The sequence below is a fragment of the Mauremys reevesii genome, linkage group 1 (genome assembly GCF_016161935.1).
Source record: "Mauremys reevesii isolate NIE-2019 linkage group 1, ASM1616193v1, whole genome shotgun sequence".
NCBI classification, from domain to species: Eukaryota; Metazoa; Chordata; order Testudines; family Geoemydidae; genus Mauremys; species Mauremys reevesii.
This window is the reverse complement of record NC_052623.1, coordinates 275034691-275055431: the sequence shown is the minus strand read 5'-3', so window position 1 is coordinate 275055431 and position 20741 is coordinate 275034691. Positions and strand designations below refer to the sequence as shown.

General features: G+C 41.4%; 1 protein-coding gene across 2 annotated transcripts in view; it reads left to right on the top strand.

Moving 5' to 3' along the window:
- The window catches only part of ANO4 (anoctamin 4), a 320505-nt gene that overhangs the window by 168924 nt on the left and 130840 nt on the right, over positions 1-20741 (top strand). For both annotated transcript variants that reach the window (XM_039519449.1, XM_039519450.1), the window contains exons 6-7: positions 9-145; positions 5651-5809. In XM_039519449.1, the coding sequence (XP_039375383.1) occupies positions 9-145; positions 5651-5809 (296 nt within the window). The remainder of the gene's footprint in view (positions 1-8; positions 146-5650; positions 5810-20741) is intronic.

Here is a 20741-nt window from a genome sequence, read left to right as displayed (position 1 = left end):
GCTTGTAGTAGCTAAGGACGTGAACATTTATTTTGATGAGTTAGAAGGAGTAAACAGCCCTTCCAAAGATGATGACTCTCTTCTTCACCATGGTAATTTGACCAGTACTTCAGATGATGCCAGCAGATTGGAAACAGTTGGAGAGGTAAGAGCCCATAGACTAAGCCATACAGGGAATAAATGTAATTTGTTTGAAAGGCTTATTCACTGCAGGCCCACTCTTATCCAATCCTGTGATCGTGTGTGGGGGCTCTTAAAGATGATCTCTGCTCTAAAATTATAACATGGAAATATAAAATCTTTTGGGTTCAGAATCCCTTAATCATTTTTGGGGTCCTTCTATGAACCCTCTCCGATTTATCAACATCCTTCTCGAATGGTTAACACTAGAATTGGACACAGTATTCCAGCAGTGATTGCACCAGTGTGTTATTGGTTCATCTGGCCTATCAATGTGTCCCTGCATTAATCTTCAGGGACTGGAATGATCTCATGCATTTGTGATAGACAGCACTGGCTACCAGACATGGGACATATGTCACCATCTACTGGGTAGTACATAGAAGAGCACATCTGATCATGCAAAATCAGGGCCGCCCAGAGGGGGGTCCTTCCGCCCAGGAGCGGAAGGACCAGCTCCTGCGCTCGACCGCACAAGAGTTTTCCGGGCACCCTGGAGCGAGTGAGGGACCCCGCTCCAGGGGCCCCGAAAAACTCTGGTGGGGGCCCCCGTGGAGCTCGGGGCCTGGGGCAAATTGCCCCTCTTGCCCCCTCCCCCCGGGCGGCCCTGTGCAAAATGGTGGCAAGTAGTATGTACAGAGATGGGAAATGCGGCTTTGCAGCATACAACTCCCTTCCTTCCCACGCATGCCTTGCAGCATTAACTTCCTCTTAGTGACTTCTTGCTTCCTCGGCTGGGGTCCACTAGAAGGAGCACTGAGGATCAGGTAGTTTGTGCATTAGGCCACAATCCACTGGGCTGAGCAATTCTGTCCCCAGGGATCTGTCTCAGGTGCAGTTTGTAGCTCATATCACCAATGTCCAGTAGGGGAGGATTAGTCGGATCTTCAGTGGAATAGGAGTAAGTAAGGCCAAAATTTTTCCAATCAGGAGCACAAAGTTTAGGCCCCTAAATTCATATTTAGGCACCAAAAAAAAAAAAAAAGGTGGCCTGACTTTTAAATGATCTGAGCACCTACAACTCCCAGTGGTTGCCCATTCAACCTTAATTCACCCCTTGACCTCCCCACCTTGGGCATATGCATTATATTTTTAATTACATGATCACATACTGTTTTTTCCACAGTATCTCAGCCTCATTCAATGTACAAAATGGGCATGCAAATGGTTTCACTACAGTTACAGAGACAACTATAGATCTGGCACTTCCTAATCTTTGAGTGCTTGATTTTGCAGCCTAAATAACATTCTTTTAACATAGGTTTTTTCCTATGTCATTATTATTTATACTATGCTACTGCCAAAAATGTGGTAGGCTCTGTACAGACACATAGGAAGATGCAGCTCCTGCTCCGAAGAATTTACAACCTGAAAAGAAGTGATGGAAAACCATAGACATGCAAAACACAGTCCCTCTTCAGAGCATAACTGTACTTGAGTTCACATATTCCTGCTTATTCTTCTTTCCTATAGTCATAATCCTTAGTGGCTTTATAAGTATTTCTCCAGCTACCAAACATGAAGTCACATACAGAGGATTATGATTTCAGGTGGGAATAAGCAACAAGAGCAGATGAGCTCTTTTTACCCAAAGATCCTATTTTCATACAAATGTCCCTTGTAATAAAAACGAAGGATCAAAAGATCTGGGAAATATGATAAAGCAAGTCTGCTTCTAAGTAAAAGGTGCTTCAGCGTTTCTCATGGTGAATTGACTGCTCTTTAAAAGGAAATGCAGGTAAGCAGCTTTAAAATTCCCTTGTCTTCCTACTTATATTTCTATTAAAGTCCTATTCATCTTTCCACTGTGATTATCGCCATGAAGTGTATTCTGACACTAGAGGGCCATAGATTTTGAGCATATTTTTGATACACATACTTTAGAGACTCTCTGTGTGTTTGTCTCTATATGTTTATGGAATCCAACGGTGGATTCTGCTAACATGCAGTACTAATACATTCTCAGCAAAATGAGTTGCAGCTGTATAAATATGTAGGTTGTAAATGAAGCTGACAAGACAGGAAGAAACACCAGCAAGAAGTGTTAGTCTTTTTTTAAAGCAAAAATGGCCTGAATTGGATGGGACAGTTTCACACTTCCACGGGAATGCTGCTGTCATGGGCAGTCATAGTAGCAGGAGGAGCGGGGATATATCTGAGGTAGTTAGGGCCAGTCTCAGAGAGTGGTTTTTAATATCAGAACAGAGACTTTGAACTGAACTCTATATTAATTGCAGAACCAGTGCAATGACTGGTGCACTGGAATGATGCATTCCTGGCAACCTGTGTTGCTAAGCAGATGGCTGCTGCACTGGCTTTTGCTCCACCCCAGATATCAAAGCAAAAAGGCCTAAGTCAAAGATGTTATCAGAGTGCGTGTGTGTGTGTGTGTGCACATACAATTTGGAGTTTGTGTACCTGAGGTTATGTAACCTGAAGAATCCAAAGATATATCAGGGAAAATGGGGCAAAATACATTTAAAGAAAAGCCAATTGTATTCTGAGGAGTTACGTCAGAGTTAGAGACTAAATTCAGTCATTAAAATGGGAAACAGAGGGAACTTCAGTCTGGCTTTAAACATAAATTGGAATTTAATCTGTACTATGGAGTCACTACGGACACCTCCATAATATACATAAGATCACTGGGGCAGATCCTGTGCTGCACCTCCTGGACACGCAGCACAGAACCCACAGCCCAGGGGGAGGGGGGATAAAGGTGGCTTGCCTTTGAGCCGCTTGTGTGCCCTCTATATTCCAGGTACTACTTTAACTTACAGCAGTCTCCCAAGGGTTGCATATAGGGCGTGGAGAAGGGACCACAGTCAGCCCCATTGTTTTTAAAGACTTTGCTCTACCTTTCGTTTACTTAAATATCCCCTTGCTTTTTTTTCTCCTCTCCTCCCAAAGTGGCAGTTTTATAGGGAAAGTTTAGGCAATTTGTTTTCCTGAATTATTTTCCTATTTAATGCTCTGCAGAATCTTTCCCTAGTGTATTGCTGATGTCATTTATCAGCACTATATGCAATATAGATACAAATGGTCTCTTGTCATTTCTTAATGCTTTTAAACTTCTTTTTTACTTGACAAACCAACTCTGTACCAACTCTGCACCTGGCAGGCATTGTGAAGTCAATATTTTAATGAGCGGTTCTTTCAAAAATTCCCCTTCTTTAGCCTGCAGTGAGCCCAGTGTCCCAAGGTTAAGGGTCGTGTGGAACCTTCTCATTTAAACTAAGATGCTTTCTCATAACCAGAACCAAGGAGGCAAACAACACCAAGCACCCTTGTTGGGAATATTTATCCTTTTTTTTCCTGCAAGATACATTTTTATATTGATTGTGCACAGTGTTCAGACTGTGCCATTTAAAATGGGAGGCAATTCTCCTCTGGGAAAATGGAATGAAAATTCCTGACACTTAGTGCATTTGAAAGGCAGACTATTTGATTTTAAGACTTTTTTTTATTAGCTACAGGGTTTAGTTTATTTCTGGCAGGGATGGTTTGCCAGTATCCAGACAGAGGGTGACTCATCACAATCAGGAAACTACCCCAGTCGTCCCGTCAGTTTGGCTGTGGAATGTTAACAGGAGGACTCCTGCGAGCTCTTCTCCATCACTCCACTCTCACCGTCCATTCCAATGGCTGAAGAGTTTTGTTATTTCAATATGTAACATTGCATATGTCAGGCTCTTTAACGTTTCTTTAAAAAAAAATCCTTCAAAACACATTTACAGCCTCCACATTTTGAGCAACATACCGCATCTACACAAAAGCGTAAACCTACCAGCTGACAGGGGTGGTACTGAGATTATAGTGTGTGTGTGTGCGCGCACACACACACACACATTATATAATAGAGAGAGAGAGACAGAGAGAGAGGTGGTGGTAAAAAAGTGGGAGGGATAAATGGCAACCTTCACCTCCACACCTGACCTGACTCTTTAAAAGAGGCTGGTTTCCTGGTTTATTAGATTTTTGGGAAGGAAAGGAATCAATAAAGCAATAATAATAATTAAAAAAAGCTAAATCTGTTTGCTTGTTGCAAGGGTAGAAAATGCTTGAACCAGTCCATTATTTACAGGTAATAGTCAAGAATTTGTGTTTTCTTTAGCTATTACTAAAGATAGACTGTTATTTCCAGTCTGGTAAATCCAGTCAGAAGGATGTTCAATAGTTCCATAGTGTTCTAAAGTTAATCTAGTGGGACTATGCTGGGATAGAAACAGAATTTTTGTGTCTTCGTCATGAGGCTCACTCACCAGCATGGTGCCTTCTGCTGGCCATCTCAGGGATTAGCTCTCTCAGTCGGTGCACCCTCTCCTGGTGGTGCCTCTCCTGTTATTGTCCGTACCTGCAGACCCACCTCAGTCCAAGTCCCACAGTGTCCTCTTCATGACCCAGGCCACCATCCATGTTTTCCCCTTTCTGGGGGGAAGTATCTCCCAGTTCTACAGTTCAGCCACTTCCTCAGAGGCAAGTGGGAGGGACCTGGGCCTGCCCACTACTCTGGGTCCCGGCCCAGGATCTGTAGATAGCAGCCTCCTGCTGCCTCTCCTTAACTTCTCCACCAGTGCTGCTTAAGTTTCCTGGGCCACTTCCCCATGGCCCCAGCATATTCTTCACCCTCTTCTCAGGGCTTTCAGCCCGCAAGTCCCAGCAGCTAGCCAGGAGCTCCGTTATGCTCCCCAGGTCCCTGCCAATACTGCTCTGTGCAAGGCACCCAGTTCTCCCTCCTTGAGCTCCAGGGAGTAACTGCCCCTGCTCTGCCCTGTGGTTCTTCTTATATGGGCCTCCTGAGCCCAGATTGGCTGCTTCTCACAGCCTCTCTTCCTATGGGCTGCTTCCCATGCAGCCTCCCTAGGGCTCTATAGACCCTTACATGCCAATGAGGGTGGATGCCCCATCACAGTCCTCTTCTGCCACCTGTGGAGGGCTATTGAAGCTGTTGCTGCAGTACAGGGTACCTGCCAGTCAGGAGTGAGTTATGCTCAACACAGTGGGTCATAGTCGCCATCACTTTGAAATACTTCAAATTCTTTTACTTTGTTTGTATGCAGATATTTTAGTACATTAAACTCTTAGTCTTCAGCTTTTGTTTCAGAATAACTCCATCTTTTACTTATTTTTGTATGTTAAAAGTTCCTGTCAGACTTCAAGTGACATAAAATCTACCTTTGTCTCCCTTTCCTCACGACTTTAAAGCTTGCCTAGCGAGGTGTCCTAGTTTTGAATCTGGGAGGTCAATACCCCTTCTGCTTAAGTGGAGACAATCAAATCCAGAAGTATTTTGTATGGGATGCTAGTCAATCTTATGAAACATCACACACAAAGCACTTAGACTTGGCCCACTTCTCCTAATTGCTTACCAGTCAAGCCTTTTATATTGAATCACACTGAAATTTGTAGCTCCTTAGGTTCAAATGGTGATAGTCAACTATGCTTTGGTAATTGTTTTTGCTCTTCACAGGGAGTACCTGATAAAAACAAATCCAATGGGCTATATTTTAGGGATGGAAAATGCCGGATCGACTACATTCTGGTGTACAGAAAATCTAGCCCACAGACAGAGAAGAGAGAAGTATTTGAAAGAAATATCAGAGCAGAAGGATTACAAATGGAGAAAGAGGTAAGAGAGCTTCTCTGTTGAAAATTTTAAAATATAAAACTCGATAGATTAGTAGGGCCTGATTCTCATTTACTCTAAGGCAGTGATACTCAGACTGAAGCTCAGGAGTCGCAAGCAGCTCCTTAATGTGTTTCCTGCGATTCTTTGCAGGACATAATATCAAACCACTGTGTGATTTAATTATTAACCAATCAGGATGCTTTTACTATGTTATTAACCAATTGTAGAATACTTGGTCTGTCTTTTTGCTGTGAGAATAATAGATATATAGAACATGAAACAGTGAATTCACACTACTGTGGCTCTTTTGGGTAATGTTGATCTCTAATTTGGTTCTTGAGCCACTGAGGTCTGAGTATCACTGCTCTAAGACCTCTTTACACTGCCCTGGCAGAGGAAAGGGGCCCTAAAGTGGGTGTCAATATACAGAGCAGTGTAAATGGGTCCTAGTGTAAATGAGAATCAGACCCATAGATTTTAAGGCCAGAAGGAACCACTAAGATCATCTTGTCTGATCTCTGGAATTACAAGGCCGTAGAATTTCATCCGGTGACTCCTGCAGTTGAGGGAATAGATTATTTCCTACCATATAAGTAAACACTATCAAGCCCTCCACTGTACAAAAAAAATGAGATTAGTGAGCAACAAAAATGCCACTAAAACTAATGATATTTCTGATACCACAAAGTCTACCATCAATAATGGGAAAAACTAATGTGAAATATACTATGTCAACTTATTTTTTAGTCATATGTAGCAGGGGCAAAGCTTATAAAAGTCATACATGGGTAAGTGGCTTAGTATCATGAGGAACATGCTTAAACATGTCTCTTCAGATGTGCACATTTTCTGCCCATCCCCCACTTCTTTTTACACTTATGAATAAGTTAGTGTGCATGGAGGGGGCTAGAGACTCAGTGCCAGTCAGTGTGGAGGACGACTAGTACTTCACCTTACTTGTGCCCATGTACTCTCACTTGTACTGAAGTGTAATGCTTGCTGGATCAGACCATATAAGGATTTGTAGATTCAAGACCTTCCAGAACTACCTACCACGTGTCTGTTTATCTACCTGACTTTATACACTGTCCCACTGATTTTTAAAATGCATATTATCAACCATATCCCTGTAGTTCTTCTGCACATGCCCTTGAACAGCACGCTTCCTATCAGAATGCTAACTGGGAAAAAAATGGCAGGCCTTTCTCTTTGAAAGGAATGAAAATTTTATACATATCTGCCTTCCTTTTAACATTTTTTTCTGATTGAACATAGATATTGTGTAGTGGTTACCATTAGAACATCAACATTTACCAGTAGCTACTACATCAAGGTATCTTGGAAATAACCTTCATGTCACAATGGTAGTTTAATGACAGTGTATTTATTACATAGGTTTCTTGCTTGTACTCACAATGACCTGTTTCACAGAGGAAATTCAACATCATGTTAAATTGTTATTAGCTAATACAGGAGTATGTGGCCGTTCAGCCCCAGATCACAAAATCTGATCTTCTTTCATAACATAAAGTCAAGAACAAACATGGGGAAATATTTTTTGTAGCTTATTAAGTTTTATCAAAGCAGAAGATGAACATGAAAGTAATCCTGCCTATTGATCTGTCTGTCAAATAGTTCTATTTTGAAGAACTGTTTTATTTTGAGAAATTTGAAACAGGCTTTTGGATTTATTATGGCACTAAGACCAACAGTGAAAGCTACAAAGGCACTGTCTTTTATGTATTATGGACGTTAAATGCAGCATTTTGCATGGGAAACTTTTAAAGTATTTGTCTTTAAGGTACTTGGTATCGACTTTTGAGGTTCTCTCTCTGGTGGTTATACAGTTGTCTTCTTTCAAGTCAATGTGCCTTTATTGGTGTTTGCTCTTTTACTGCCTAGCATACAAGTTCTCTGAATGTTCTGCCATCTCACTATTCATTTCAATTTCTCTATTATGCCATTGACATGCAGCTATGTTTCTCATTAATACTGTTTGACCAAATGTGACTTCTTGCTAGAATTAGTAATTGGACATCTCTAAATTTTGTTTCACTCAGAATGATCAAAATGAGGTTGTTACATAGCTCTAGTAAATACTTTTAACATCTAAATGTGTAGTCTTTTAGAAAATATGACTTTGACTTTAAATTAAACCCTAAGATACATATTTTATAATCATTTTGTCTTTGAATTGAATTCTAATCAGAGGAAATAAGTAGAATTACAGTATCAGTATCAGTAGCTTTCTCTGTACATTAGCAACCTCCAAGTTTGAACTCGGTGGAATGATGGATTGTGTCTCATTTCAGTTGCATGGGTCTGTCCTTTGATGAGAGTTCCAAATCAATCTGGGTTTCAGTGCTGGAATGTATAAGTAGTAGCTTTGGCTGGTGCTCGTTACTGTTGCATAATGAACCTGCTTCCTGCGGGAAGAGAGCTAAGTTTATAACTGGGGAAGATGTGAGAGACAGCTTTCTCCAGTTCTGGCTGCTGAATGTCAGCAGGTATCAGTTGTGAATCTTGGAGTAAGGTGAACATGGGTTATTCAATAATTTTCTGTTTGGCTCTTGATTGTTTCTCATCTGGCTACTTGACTGTTTGTGATGTTGCTTTAGAATTTTGACATTAGTCCTGTCTGCTTTAGCCTGTTTAATTTGAGATGAAGTGATGAAATGGAAACTTTAAGGGCTATTCACATTACAACTTTGAAACCAAATGCACCAGAAACACTGCAATGAAAGGATGGCATATGATACTGGCTACCCTGACAAATGCAAATGATGCAAGAGCCTGTGGAGGCAGTTTTTGAACCAGTAAGACAAATAGCATGAAATCTAAAAGTTAAACCAGAAGAAGAAGAGGCACAATATCAGAAACATGAAGCTGACAAAATACTGGTTTTGGTTGATTTGTTTTTTTACCAACACAGGACACTAGATTCAAGAGGTACCCTAAAATTGGGACAGTTTTGCCACTTGTCCATCACACAGTTTGTTTAATTCTATAATCCAATCGTGGCAGTGCCCACTCACCTTTGGCGTGCCCTCTTATGTTGGTGTGGGATGTTGCCACTATCTTCAGTTCCAGCACCTCCTGAAATCTGCCTGCCACTGGTCCCAGGTTTTCTGTGGCTCCACCCAAGTCACCTACATTCAGACCCATTCCAGGGTAGCAGAAACAAGTCCAAACAAAAGTCCAAATTAATAATTCTTCTGCCCTCTTGGGCTACCATTCTCTTCTCTACTTAAAAATCCTGTCTCAGGGCTCCCTCCCACAGGAGCCTACATTACTCCCTCTGTGAATTTCCCTCTGTAGAAAAGTCCTGCCTTCCCCCAGTCTCTCCCTAGATCTTGCCCCCATTTTTTCCAGGGCCCACCATGGGTACTAATCTTGTCCCTCTGGCCTTCCTTAGTCTGCCTACCCCAGGCCTTTCCCGGGGAGGGAACTCCTTACCTCCTCTCTCATGGGTCTTCCCTCCACAACTGAGCTCCCTCAGTTAACTTATTAGGCCTTGCTCTGCCTCTTCTGGCCAGGAGGCAGTTAATTAATCAGCCACCCTACAGATGCAGAGCATGACTAACTGGAGTGTTTGTCCCTTATCTTGCAGGTGATGGGGATTAAGCCCCATCGCACCAATCTAATCCAGGTTTTAAACTATAATTTGAAAATATGAATTTTTTGGTGAGTTTGCACACAGCCTAAGATTTTAGTGAGAAAAATAGGCCTTTACAAATTGCATAGTTGCGCAATGTTTGGATGAATCTCTGATAGCACTAGATGCAAGTTGTTTTTGAAGTTTAAACAATTTCTGTGTTTAGTTTTCACAGAAATCATGGTGCAAAACCCAGACTCTAACAGATAACAGGAAGCAAATGGAAGCAGCACTTTCATAGCTTAATTACTGAGTTCTTCATACTTTCCTTTAAATCCAGAATTCCTGGTTTGTTAGATCTGAAAGTTGGTCTTCAGTGTGACAATTCTAAGAGATTTTCTTGAGCTGAGATACTTAATGTTGGAATGGAGTCAACTATTACCGAGAATGGATTTCAAATCCAATCAGTGTCTGGAGATTCATGTTCAACTCCAGGAAAATATTTTTCAAAATATGAATACTATCTGGGCAAATGTGTTAATATATGATCTTTAATAGTGTTTTGATCACTTTCATTTTTTTCTTTTTAAAAGTCTAACACTGGAAACATCTTAGTAACTTCCTTTTCAATGTGGCATTTCCTAAGACAAAGCTGCTTCATGAATATCCTGATTTTCTCTTTCATATCAAGTATATTTGTATTCCTACCATGAAGTGTTGGGTTCAGAGCCTTCAGTTTGTCAAATATGTCCACCAGGTAAACTAACATAGTCAAGAAGTTCACATTACACACACATAGTCTGCAAGGTGTGTCTTCCCAAGGAGGAAATTCTGATTTCGTCACACAATTCGAAGATGCGTTATAACACTTTCCCATGTGAAAACTACCTGACTTCATTGTGAAACAGAAGTTGAATGTGGTGAGAACTCATTTCTTTGCACCACACCCTAAAACCATTTGTGTTCACTGCTTGGGATTTTATAAAATTATCAGTTTTAATAAAATGTCAAGGGCCTCATGTACTTCAGGTTTCCACTTCTTTGATGCCAAAGTTTGGCAATGAATCATACATAGTGTCCCAGTTGCTGCTGGTGCCACTTTTGTTACTTCTGCTGCAACCTCACTGTTTTTTCCAGTCATGGCTGCTGCCCCATCACTGCATAGCCCCATACAAGTAGCCCAGTTAAAACATTCAGCCACTCTTAATTTATCGAGGATCTTAAATATTTCCTTCCTGGTGGTTTGGGTTGGGATTTCTTTGTAACATAGTAGGTCTTCAGCTGTTGTACTTGCTTTAACAAATGTCACATAACACAGAAGCTGAGCCTGTTGGCTATGTCTGTGGATTCATCAAGCTGAAGTGCACAATATTGACTCTTCATAACTTGTTCTATCAAGAGATCCTGGACATTTTCTTCAAGGTTATCAATGCACTGACAGATTGTGTTTTTTGACATAGGAATGGTTTTCAGTGCCCTGGCTGCTTGTTCCCCAATCTTAATTCTACACATGTCTATTGCTGCGGAAATAGAAGGGTTTTGCCAATGGTGTGTGCTTGTTTGCATTTTTAACTTGCATGGCCACAATGTAAGATGTCTCTAAGGCTTTTGGGGGAACAGTTGCTTGTTTAGATATGACTTTTTTGTTTGTTTGTTTGTTTGTTTGTTTTGCTAACGCTTCTCATTTGATGGAAAAAATTACAGCTCTTATTTACAAATTCTTGGTGTTTGGTTCTAAATGCCTCTGTAGTTTCCCTGACCTCAAACTTTCATTTACTAATACCTGAAAATAAATGACACATTGTGGCTGTGGACTTTGTGCAATAATATTGAGACATGAAAATCCAACATAATGTAACTGTCATCGCATTATCTACTTTTCTTCCTTTTCTGGTTAACTTTATTCAAATCATCTTCTTCAGCCAAACCTTTGCTACATGTAGGCTTAGCATTTGGTAAAAATGTTCCATTATAAAAATTAGATGCACCAGTCTCCCCCCTCAGTCCCCATCCCTTATCTGCTAGTTCCACCAGCACTGAAAGCATCTCTTTGTCATCCACTCCAGCAGAGAGCTTTCCTCCAAGATACTTCCTGCTGAATCCTGCCCCCAGCAGCAGCCTCTCTGGAGAAGGCCCTCTGCAGGGTGAAGGGCACAGAGAAGTCCTCCCCTCCCACCTCCTCCCACCCCCATAGCAACAGCAGTGTAAGATGCATAGATAAGATGCAGGTGATTTTTAAGCCTAGCTTAATAGTCTCTTAAGTAGAAAAAAACTAAAACAAGCATATGGATTTAAAAATTTTCCCAAATACTCATGGCTCCGCCATGAATCCTACTGCAAGACAAACCCAAGAAAGAAACCAACAGGACTCCACTGGCCATCACATACAGTCCCCAGCTCAAATCCCTCCAGCGCATCATCAGGGATCTACAACCCATCCTGGACAATGATCCCACACTTTCACAGGCCTTGGGTGGCAGGCCAGTCCTCGCCCACAGACAACCTGCCAACCTGAAGCATATTCTCACCAGCAACTGCACACCGCACCATAGTAACTCTAGCTCAGGAACCAACCCATGCAACAAACCTCGATGCCAAGTCTGCCCACATATCTACATCAGCAACACCATCACAGGACCTAACCAGATCAGCCACACCATCACCGGTTCATTCACCTGCACATCCACCAATGTAATATATGCCATCATATGCCAGCAATGCCCCTCTGCTATGTACATCGGCCAAACTAGACAGTCTCTAAGGAAAAGGATAAATGGACACAAATCAGACATTAGGAATGGCAATATACAAAAACCTGTAGGAGAACACTTCAACCTCCCTGGCCACACAATAGCAGATTTTAAGGTGGCCATCCTACAGCAAAAAAACTTTAGGACCAGACTTCAAAGAGAAACTGCTGAGCTCCAGTTCATCTGTAAATTTAACACCATCAGCTCAGGACTAAACAAAGACTGTGAATGGCTTGCCAATTACAGAATCATTTCTCCTCCCTTGGTTTTCACACCTCAGCTGCTGGAACAGGGCCTCATCCTCCCTGATTGATCTAACCTCGTTATCTCTAGCTTGCTTCTTGCTTGCATATATATATACGCCTGCCCCTGGAAATTTCCACTGCTTGCATCCGAAGAAGTGGGTATTCACCCACGAAAGCTCATGCTGCAAAACGTCTGTTAGTCTATAAGGTGCCACAGGATTCTTTGCTGCTTCTCCATGAATCCTTTGTGGCTCCCCAAGGCAACAGTGACTCGCAGTTTGGGAAGCACTGCCCTACACCAGTACTTGCAAGGGGAAATTCAGAAGGAAGCCTTTAGGCTGTTTTCTGCAGGGCCGCCCAGAGGATTCAGGGGGCCTGGGCACTTCGGTGGTGGGTCCCGGAGCAGAAGGACCCCCCCACCACTGAATTGATGCGGAAGATGCTCTGGGGGCCCGGGCCCTGCAAGAGTTTTCCAGGGCCCCTGGTGTGAGTGAAGGACCCCGCTCCAGGGCCCCCCAAAAACTCCCGTGGGGGCCCCTGCAGGGCCCAGGGCCTGGGGCAAATTGCCCCACTTGTCCCCCCCGCCCCCCTCCCCCCGGACAGCCCTGGTTTTCTGCACTGAGAATTCTCCCTCACGGATCAGGATCTTTTAGAGTCCGTCTTCATCACTCTGGCACTTTTACCAGGCATAAAGGGGCTGCAGTGGGGGTGAGAATCTTACCGGTTGTGTTTATATACTATAAATAGGCCCAATAATGCAACCCTAGCTACTTCACCTAAATAGCATAACAAAAGTCACTTTAAATATGCTGATAGAGATAAATAAATAGGAATCTTGCATGAGTAGTCAGCCTGCTCATGTAAAGTAGGATAGTAGGATCAGGCCCTGTATTTTTATTTTATATATGTAGGTTAATGTTGCCGTATGAAATCAATAAAATGTTTTAAAACACCAACAAAACCCTTCAGTCCTCTATGTGCCAACAAGCAAATACTGCATACTCCTCAGAGTCACTGGAGGTAGGCCATCGCCCATAAACTAATTTCTGATATTTTTCAAAAATCAGTCAACATGTTTGGGTTTCAGTCTGTTTGTTGATGTTCCCTTTCAGTTAAAGAAAGGGTTGGTTTTGTCTACCACTATTTCTCAGTTTTCTGTTAACCATTTATATTATGTGCTTTAGTGCTATATGCCAAATTAAAAACTTCAACATTGTCACCATCAGTGTCAAAATGTCACCAGGTCATCCCCTAATTGTGCTTGATTATCTGCCTTAAGCAGCAACTGATATTTGTGGGGCAACATCTGGCAGCTGATATGCAGCAGAAGTATAAAATAGGTACTCATTGCAAGACAGCTCATTCTTGTCTTCACTAATGTGTGTGAACTGGTAGCCACCAGTAGGTATAATTTAAATCTGAGAACCATTTGGGGAGCATTCTGAATCAAAGATACTATATAAATATATTATTATTTTTTGACTTTATGGGTTCTGAATGTGTTTGTGGAGGGATAGTAAGTACTCTCTAAAGTAGTTTCCTTTAATATGGCTATAACATTGTGCTAATGGGGACAAGGCTTTAGAGGTTTAGTACTGTGTATTGAGAAAGTTGCATGTACTCAGCAATGACTTGGCTCAAGTCTTGTTGAAAGTAATGAATGTAATGAGAAATCACAAATGACAAGAATACACAGTATAGTATAATATAGTGAGTCTCGACTGATCCCTGAGTGTAAAACCAAAATTAGCTTAAGACTATGTCAAAGTGAAGTAAAAGGCTTGAAATATAGGCTGAATAGAGAAAAAACGTTACAAGCTGAAACTTAAAATACAATTATGTTCAGAAAAGTGATTATGTGAAAATGCCACATTTTTAATCAACAGCTCTTCCTCCAATATATATTCAGTTATAGCAGTATTCTTTTCTGACAAAAAATAACTTCTCCTACTTTGTTCTCTTGTTAGTACTTACGAGCCAACACAGTTATGTTGGAATGAGCTATGTTCTGTTCCCGCTCATGCATCATTGACAGTGTTACTAATGAAGTTCCAGTTGTACACCCTTTATTATTGGTTGTGATGCATGAGTTGGAAAGAATAGCTTAACTTGCAGAACCCAAGTTGTGTTTGCAAAGCTGGCAGTTAGAAAAGATATCTTGTAAGCTTAGGGTGACCAGATGTCCTGAAATTATCAGGACCACCTGATATTAGGTGCTCTTCTTATATACTCAACTGTACCTCCCCCTCCCGATTTTTCACACTTGCTAGCTGGTCACCCTATGTAAACTCAGCATGTAGGTCATTGAGAGGCAGTAATTTTAGTCACACTGAGGTCTTGTCCACACAAAGCCTTAGTGTGCGGCAAGTTGGGTTGTGAATCTACAGCGCTGTATAGCCAGCTAGCTGTGTGGACCTGCTGCCACACACTCAAAATTCGATAGGGTCTTTTGACCTATAGCTGAGGATCTGCCTTCTAAGTGTTGATGCATTCTGAATCGGCTACGTTATATTGTTTTGTTTGTATTACTGTTTATATATTGTCTCTTTTGCTATCTTAAACTTCATTTTAAAATATACTTCGGGAAAGTTGCAAGATGAGTAAAATCCAATTCCTTCCTGTCCTTTCCTTTTTAATTCCCCGTCCTCTAACTTATCTCAGCATCATCCCTCCTGCCACATGCACACACCTGCCCATGTTCATGCACATGCACGTACATGCACACACAGAGAAACTGTAACCAACATTTATTTCAAAACTCCTACTGCTTTCTTTAGAGCCTGGATTTCACTCTACACCTGCATTAAGCCAAATACCAAGAAATCTGATCAAGAATTGCAAATTTTCTCTCCCAGTGGGGACAGACATTTGGGAAAAGCTAAATCTTCTCTGATCTTCCCTTTTGAATAAGATCAACTGCAGTGTCAATTTACTATCTGACATGTCTTCTGTTATAGACTATGTTAAGCATTTTGGATAGATTTGACTCTCTATAATAGGCCATTTCAGTCGCTTATTTTCTAATCCTATTATCCAGTATGTAAATAACAAGAGCTAATGAATTTACAGAGGAAGTTATACCATATGTGGTAGCTGCAGTTTCATGAACAGCATAAATACTGCATTATTAGCAGGCACAGTTTATTATTTAGATTTCTAAGCACCATGGCTGACTGCAATCACAAATCAAGCACTTAGGCATCTAAATGACAGCCATGGATTCCAAGGCTTGAAGGGAGTACTGTGATCATCTACTCTGACCTCCTATATAACACAGGCCACAGAACTTCCCATAATAATTCCTAGAGCAGATCTTTTAGAAAAAACATTCTAGCTTGATTTTTAAAATGGAGAATCCACCACAATCCTTAGTAAATTGTTCCAATGGTTAATTAGTCTTGTTGTTAAAAATGAATGCCTTATTTCCAGCCTGAATTTGTCTAGCTTCAACTTCCAACCACTGGATTGTGTTACACCTTTCTCTGCTAGACTGAAGAGCCCATTGTTAAATATTTGTTGTCCATGTACGTGCTTACAGACTGTAATCATTCATCCCTTAACTTTACATTTCTTAAGCTAAATGGATTGAGCTCCTTGTGTCTATCACTACAAGGCCGGGTTTCTAATCCTTTAATTATTCTTGCATCTGAAGAAGTGGGTATTCACCCACGAAAGCTCATGCTGCAGAACGTCTGTTAGTCTATAAGGTGCCACAGGATTCTTTGTTGCTTTTACAGATCCAGACTAACACGGCTACCCCTCTGATACTTAATTATTCTTGTGATTCTTCTCTGAACCCTCTCCAATTTATCAAAATCCTTCTTGAATTGTGGGGATCAGAACTGCACGCAATATTTCAGAAGAGGTTGCACTGGTACCAAATAAAGAGGTAAAATAACCTCTCTACTCTTACTTGAGATTCTCCTCTTTATGCATTCTGGGATTGCATTAGCTCGTTGGGTCACAGCATCACACTAGGAGCTCATGTTCAGCTGATTATCCACCACAACCCCCAAATATTTTTCAGACACATAAACTGTGCCTGCAAAATTGCACGTGCAACAAAAGAATCCTCGGTAAGGCCAAGCTGAAAATCAAAGCCAACATATGCATTAGCTGTGAAAGTGAAAGTCTAGTTATTTACTTTAACATGTTCAGCTGCACGCTCTCTTTGTTGTTTTCCTTTGACAAGTGGCAGGTAATCCATGTGGCTCAGCCTGTGCAAGCCATACACAGATCAATTGCCCATACAAAGTTTCATTCTAGACTGAACAGTAAATCAGTTAATTCTGTAATGCAACAAGCTCTCTCAGGAGACTTAATAAAATCTGTGTTTCAAAGATAATCCATAGATAAGTGAATAGGTATCCAAAAGAATGGCACCCAGTGCCAGGTTTCCTTTTCATAGATTGCACTGCTCCAAAAAGGCTTTGTCACTATACTGTAGAAGCATCTTCAGTTAGCTGGGCATTATGAGAAAAAACGATTTGGTAGCCAAGCAAGATAAACAATAATTGGGTGTGGGGGGTGATTGTTTGTTTGTTTTTTTACCATGAAGCTCAATGAAGATTTAGATTATGAGCACAGAAGAGGTACTTGGAATTCTATATGGATGGAGTTTGAACTCAAATTTCACAATGCAGTTTAAAAAGTAGACTTTTGATCCATTTCCCTGGGATGTGTCTAGAGTTCTTTATAAAGTAAATGCTCTGTGTAGTTCACAAATTACAGTCTTTTATACATAGAATGTAAAGGTGGCAGGCAAAGAGGTCTGGTGTGAATGTCGTAGGAAATGTTTCATTGCAATTATTGATGTGCATTTGAAGAGAATAGAATAGCTAGATAAGAGGTGGCCAACCTGAGCCTGAGAAGGAGCCAGAATTTACCAATGTACATTGCTAAAGAGTCACAGTAATACGTCAGCATTTCCCCGCCCACCGGCAGCCCCGCCAATCAGTGCCTCCGCCTCCCTCCCCGCACCTCCCAATCAGCTGTTTCATGGCATACAGGAGACTCGGAGGGGGAGTGGGAGGAGCGAGGGTACGGCAGGCTCAGGGGAGGGTGTGGTAAGGGGTGGAGTGGGGGCAGGGCCTCTGGCAGAGCCAGGGGTTGAGCAGTGAGCACCCCCCGGCACATTGGAAAGTTGGCGCCTGTAGCTCCAGCCCCGGAGTCGGTGCCTATACAAGGAGCCGCATATTAACTTCTGAAGAGCCACATGTGGATCTGGAGCCATAGGTTGGCCACCTCTGAGCTAGATAATATTAAGAAACTGGAATAATGGTTTAATACCAATGGATTGAAAATATTTCCACAAATAGTCCATTTTTTTCTGCAGAGAAGTTCAGCATTTTTCTCTTGACATAGTTTTCTGTTGCCCACTCTTTGTAAATCAGGGAGTTAAAAACCTTTGGATGACACTGTGTTCAGAAACATCTGGCCTACAAAGGATTATATGTGGAGCACTCCATCTGAAGAGGAGATAATTTTTCATTTTACATTAATATGTTCTCTCAGACTCAGACTTTAAGGCCAGAAGGGACCATCATGATCATCTAGTCTGACCTCCTGCAAGTTGCAGGCCACAGAACCTCACCCACTTTCTCCTGTAATAGGCTTCCCACCTCTGTCTGTGTTACGGAAGTCCTCAAATCATGATTTAAAGACTTCAAGTTAAAGAGAATCCACCATTTACTCTAGTTTAAACCAGCAAGTGACCCATGATGCAGAGGAAGGTGAATCCCTGCCTGAGGCTCTCTGCCAATCTGACCTGGTGGAAAATTCCTTCCTGACCCCTAACATAGTGATCAGTAAGACCATGAGCATGTCAGCAAGACCCACTAGCCAGATATCTGGGAAAGAATTGTCTCTAGTAACTTAGAGCCCTCCCCATCTAGTGTCCCGTCTTTGGTAGTTGAGGATTTTTGCGACTGGCAGTCGCAGATGGACCACATGCCATTGTAGGCAATCTTATCATACCATCCCCTCCATAAAGTTATCAAGCTCAGTCTTGAAACCAGTTAGGTTTTTTGCCCCTACTTCTCCCCTTGGAAGGCTGTTCCAGAACTTCACTCCTCTGATGGTTAGAAACCTGAGTCTAATTTCAAGCCTAAACTTGTTGATGGACAGTTTATAGCCATTTGTTCTTATGCCAAATAATTCCTCTCCATCCCTGAAGTTTATCCCTCTGATGTATTTATACACAGCAATTGTATCTCCCCTCAGCCTTCTTTTTCTTAAGCTAAACAATCCAAGCTCCTTAAACCTCCTCTTGTAAGGTAGGTTCTCTATTCCTCTGATCATCCTAGTAGCCCTTCTCTGCATCTGTTCCAATTTGAATTCATCTTTCTTAAACATGGGAGACCAAAATTGCATACCGTATTCCAGATGAGGACTCACCACTGATTTGTACAGTGGTAATAATACTTCCCTATCTGTACTGGAACAATGTCATCTGATGCATCCTAGGATTGCATTAAGCTTTTTCATGGCTACATCACATTGGAGGCTCATAGTCATTCTGTGATCAACCAATACGCCCAGGTCTTTCTGTTCCTCTGTCATTTCCAACTGATATGTCCCCAGATTATAGCAAAAATTCTTGTTGTCTTAAATGCATAACTTTGCACTTTGCACTATTAAATTTCATCCTGTTTCTATCACTCCCATTTTCAAGGTTATCCAGATCTTCTTGTATGATATTATGGTCCTTCCTGGATTAAATTGTAATTATTCCATAAGATATATTTTTTTGTAGCTGCATTGATTTCATAGCAGAGTATTTGTCCACTGTAGACTCTAGGAGAACCTGTAAGATCCAATAGTCTGTAGCTACCTAGAGCACAGTGAGAGCTTTAGATGCTTAAGGATTGCAAGACTGGGCCCTTACAGTACAGTTGTGCTGATTTGGTGGTCAGAGCTCTAAAACTGCCCCGAGTTAGAGGAGAAGCAGGCCTCTCTGGAAATGGCAGCCAAATGTAGTAGTGTCCCATTGAATTCTCTAGGCTTTAACACTGAGTCACCCTGAAAAATGGCATCTTTTTTACAATATTTCTGAACCCGCAGGTGAACAGGAGTAGCAGCCTGATAGATCTGGTCGAATTGCATTGAAGCCAAAATGTTTTGACAAAGTTTACATTGGGAAGGTTTTTTGGTTCTTGAGCACACTGGTCAGCAGAGAGCACATGTGCTACATTCACCCTCTATAGCCTAGCGGTTGGAGTGTGAGTCCCAGGTTCAAGTTTCTGCTCAATTCAGAGTAACCTGCATTGGAAACTTTTACTCTGAATCAGGCAGAGCAGAGGCTTGAACCTGGTTCTCATACATCCCACCAGACTATAGAGGATGAGTCTCACACTCAAAAAGCTCAAGTTTTGATTAGAAAGCTGAGACTCTGACTCAGTTTTGTTTTCATTAAAATGTTGTAAGGGCTTGTTTTGGTTCCAGTGCCGAACTAAAACAAATGTCAAAAGTTGCCACAAAACAGAATCGCCATCCTCTAATCGCTCTCCTGATATGGCCCCCCACTACGCCACCCCATGCACAGACAGATGATGCAACAGAGTAAGGGTTGCCTTATTTTCTCTTATTCCCCTTCATAGGTGCATAAAGCAAGAGAGACGTTTACCCACCATTTATCTCTTAGTTTTTATTGGGGCTCTTGAGGCTTTACTGTGTGTTCATAATTAGCTACAATAATATTCAGTTATAGCTTTATTTGTTTCTTGCGCTTTTGTGGATGTAATGCAGTGATGATGTGAGTGAGATTTAGCAAAGCCTGAACTGGGGGAAGCATTCTGTGGAGATAGCCATGAAGTTTGAAAGCCTTTGCCAGCCAGTTAGACCTGTCCTTCTGGTTAAGCTATTTTCTAAATTACAAAACCCCATTCTGCTCATGTAAACCTTTTATATTCAGACATAAAAGCTTTTCAAATAATCCCTCAAAATGCCTTGTAGGCAAAACAGTTTAAAGTAACATTCCTCTGGCAGTTTTAGTACTACAGTATTTATTAAGTCTGTTAGACATCCTTTGTAATTTGTATTAATAGGTTTACATAGAGCTTTCCATTTAGAAGGAACAGCACTGACTCCTTTGTGAAATATTCATTGTTAAGCACTAATATAAAAACATTGTACTTCTCTTTTGAAGTAACCATCTCTCTACTTTTCTTCTCCCTGTTTAAAATTTGAAACTGTTCTCAAAGATGAAGACCTTCAGAGCTAAATAAAGGTAGCAGAAGACTAAAATGGAGAGTGGTTAGTTTGAGGGTCTTGATCCTACAATTGTTTAGTCTGCAGAATTCCTGTTGGTTTCAATGAGGATTCTGTGCATGGCATGTTGATGA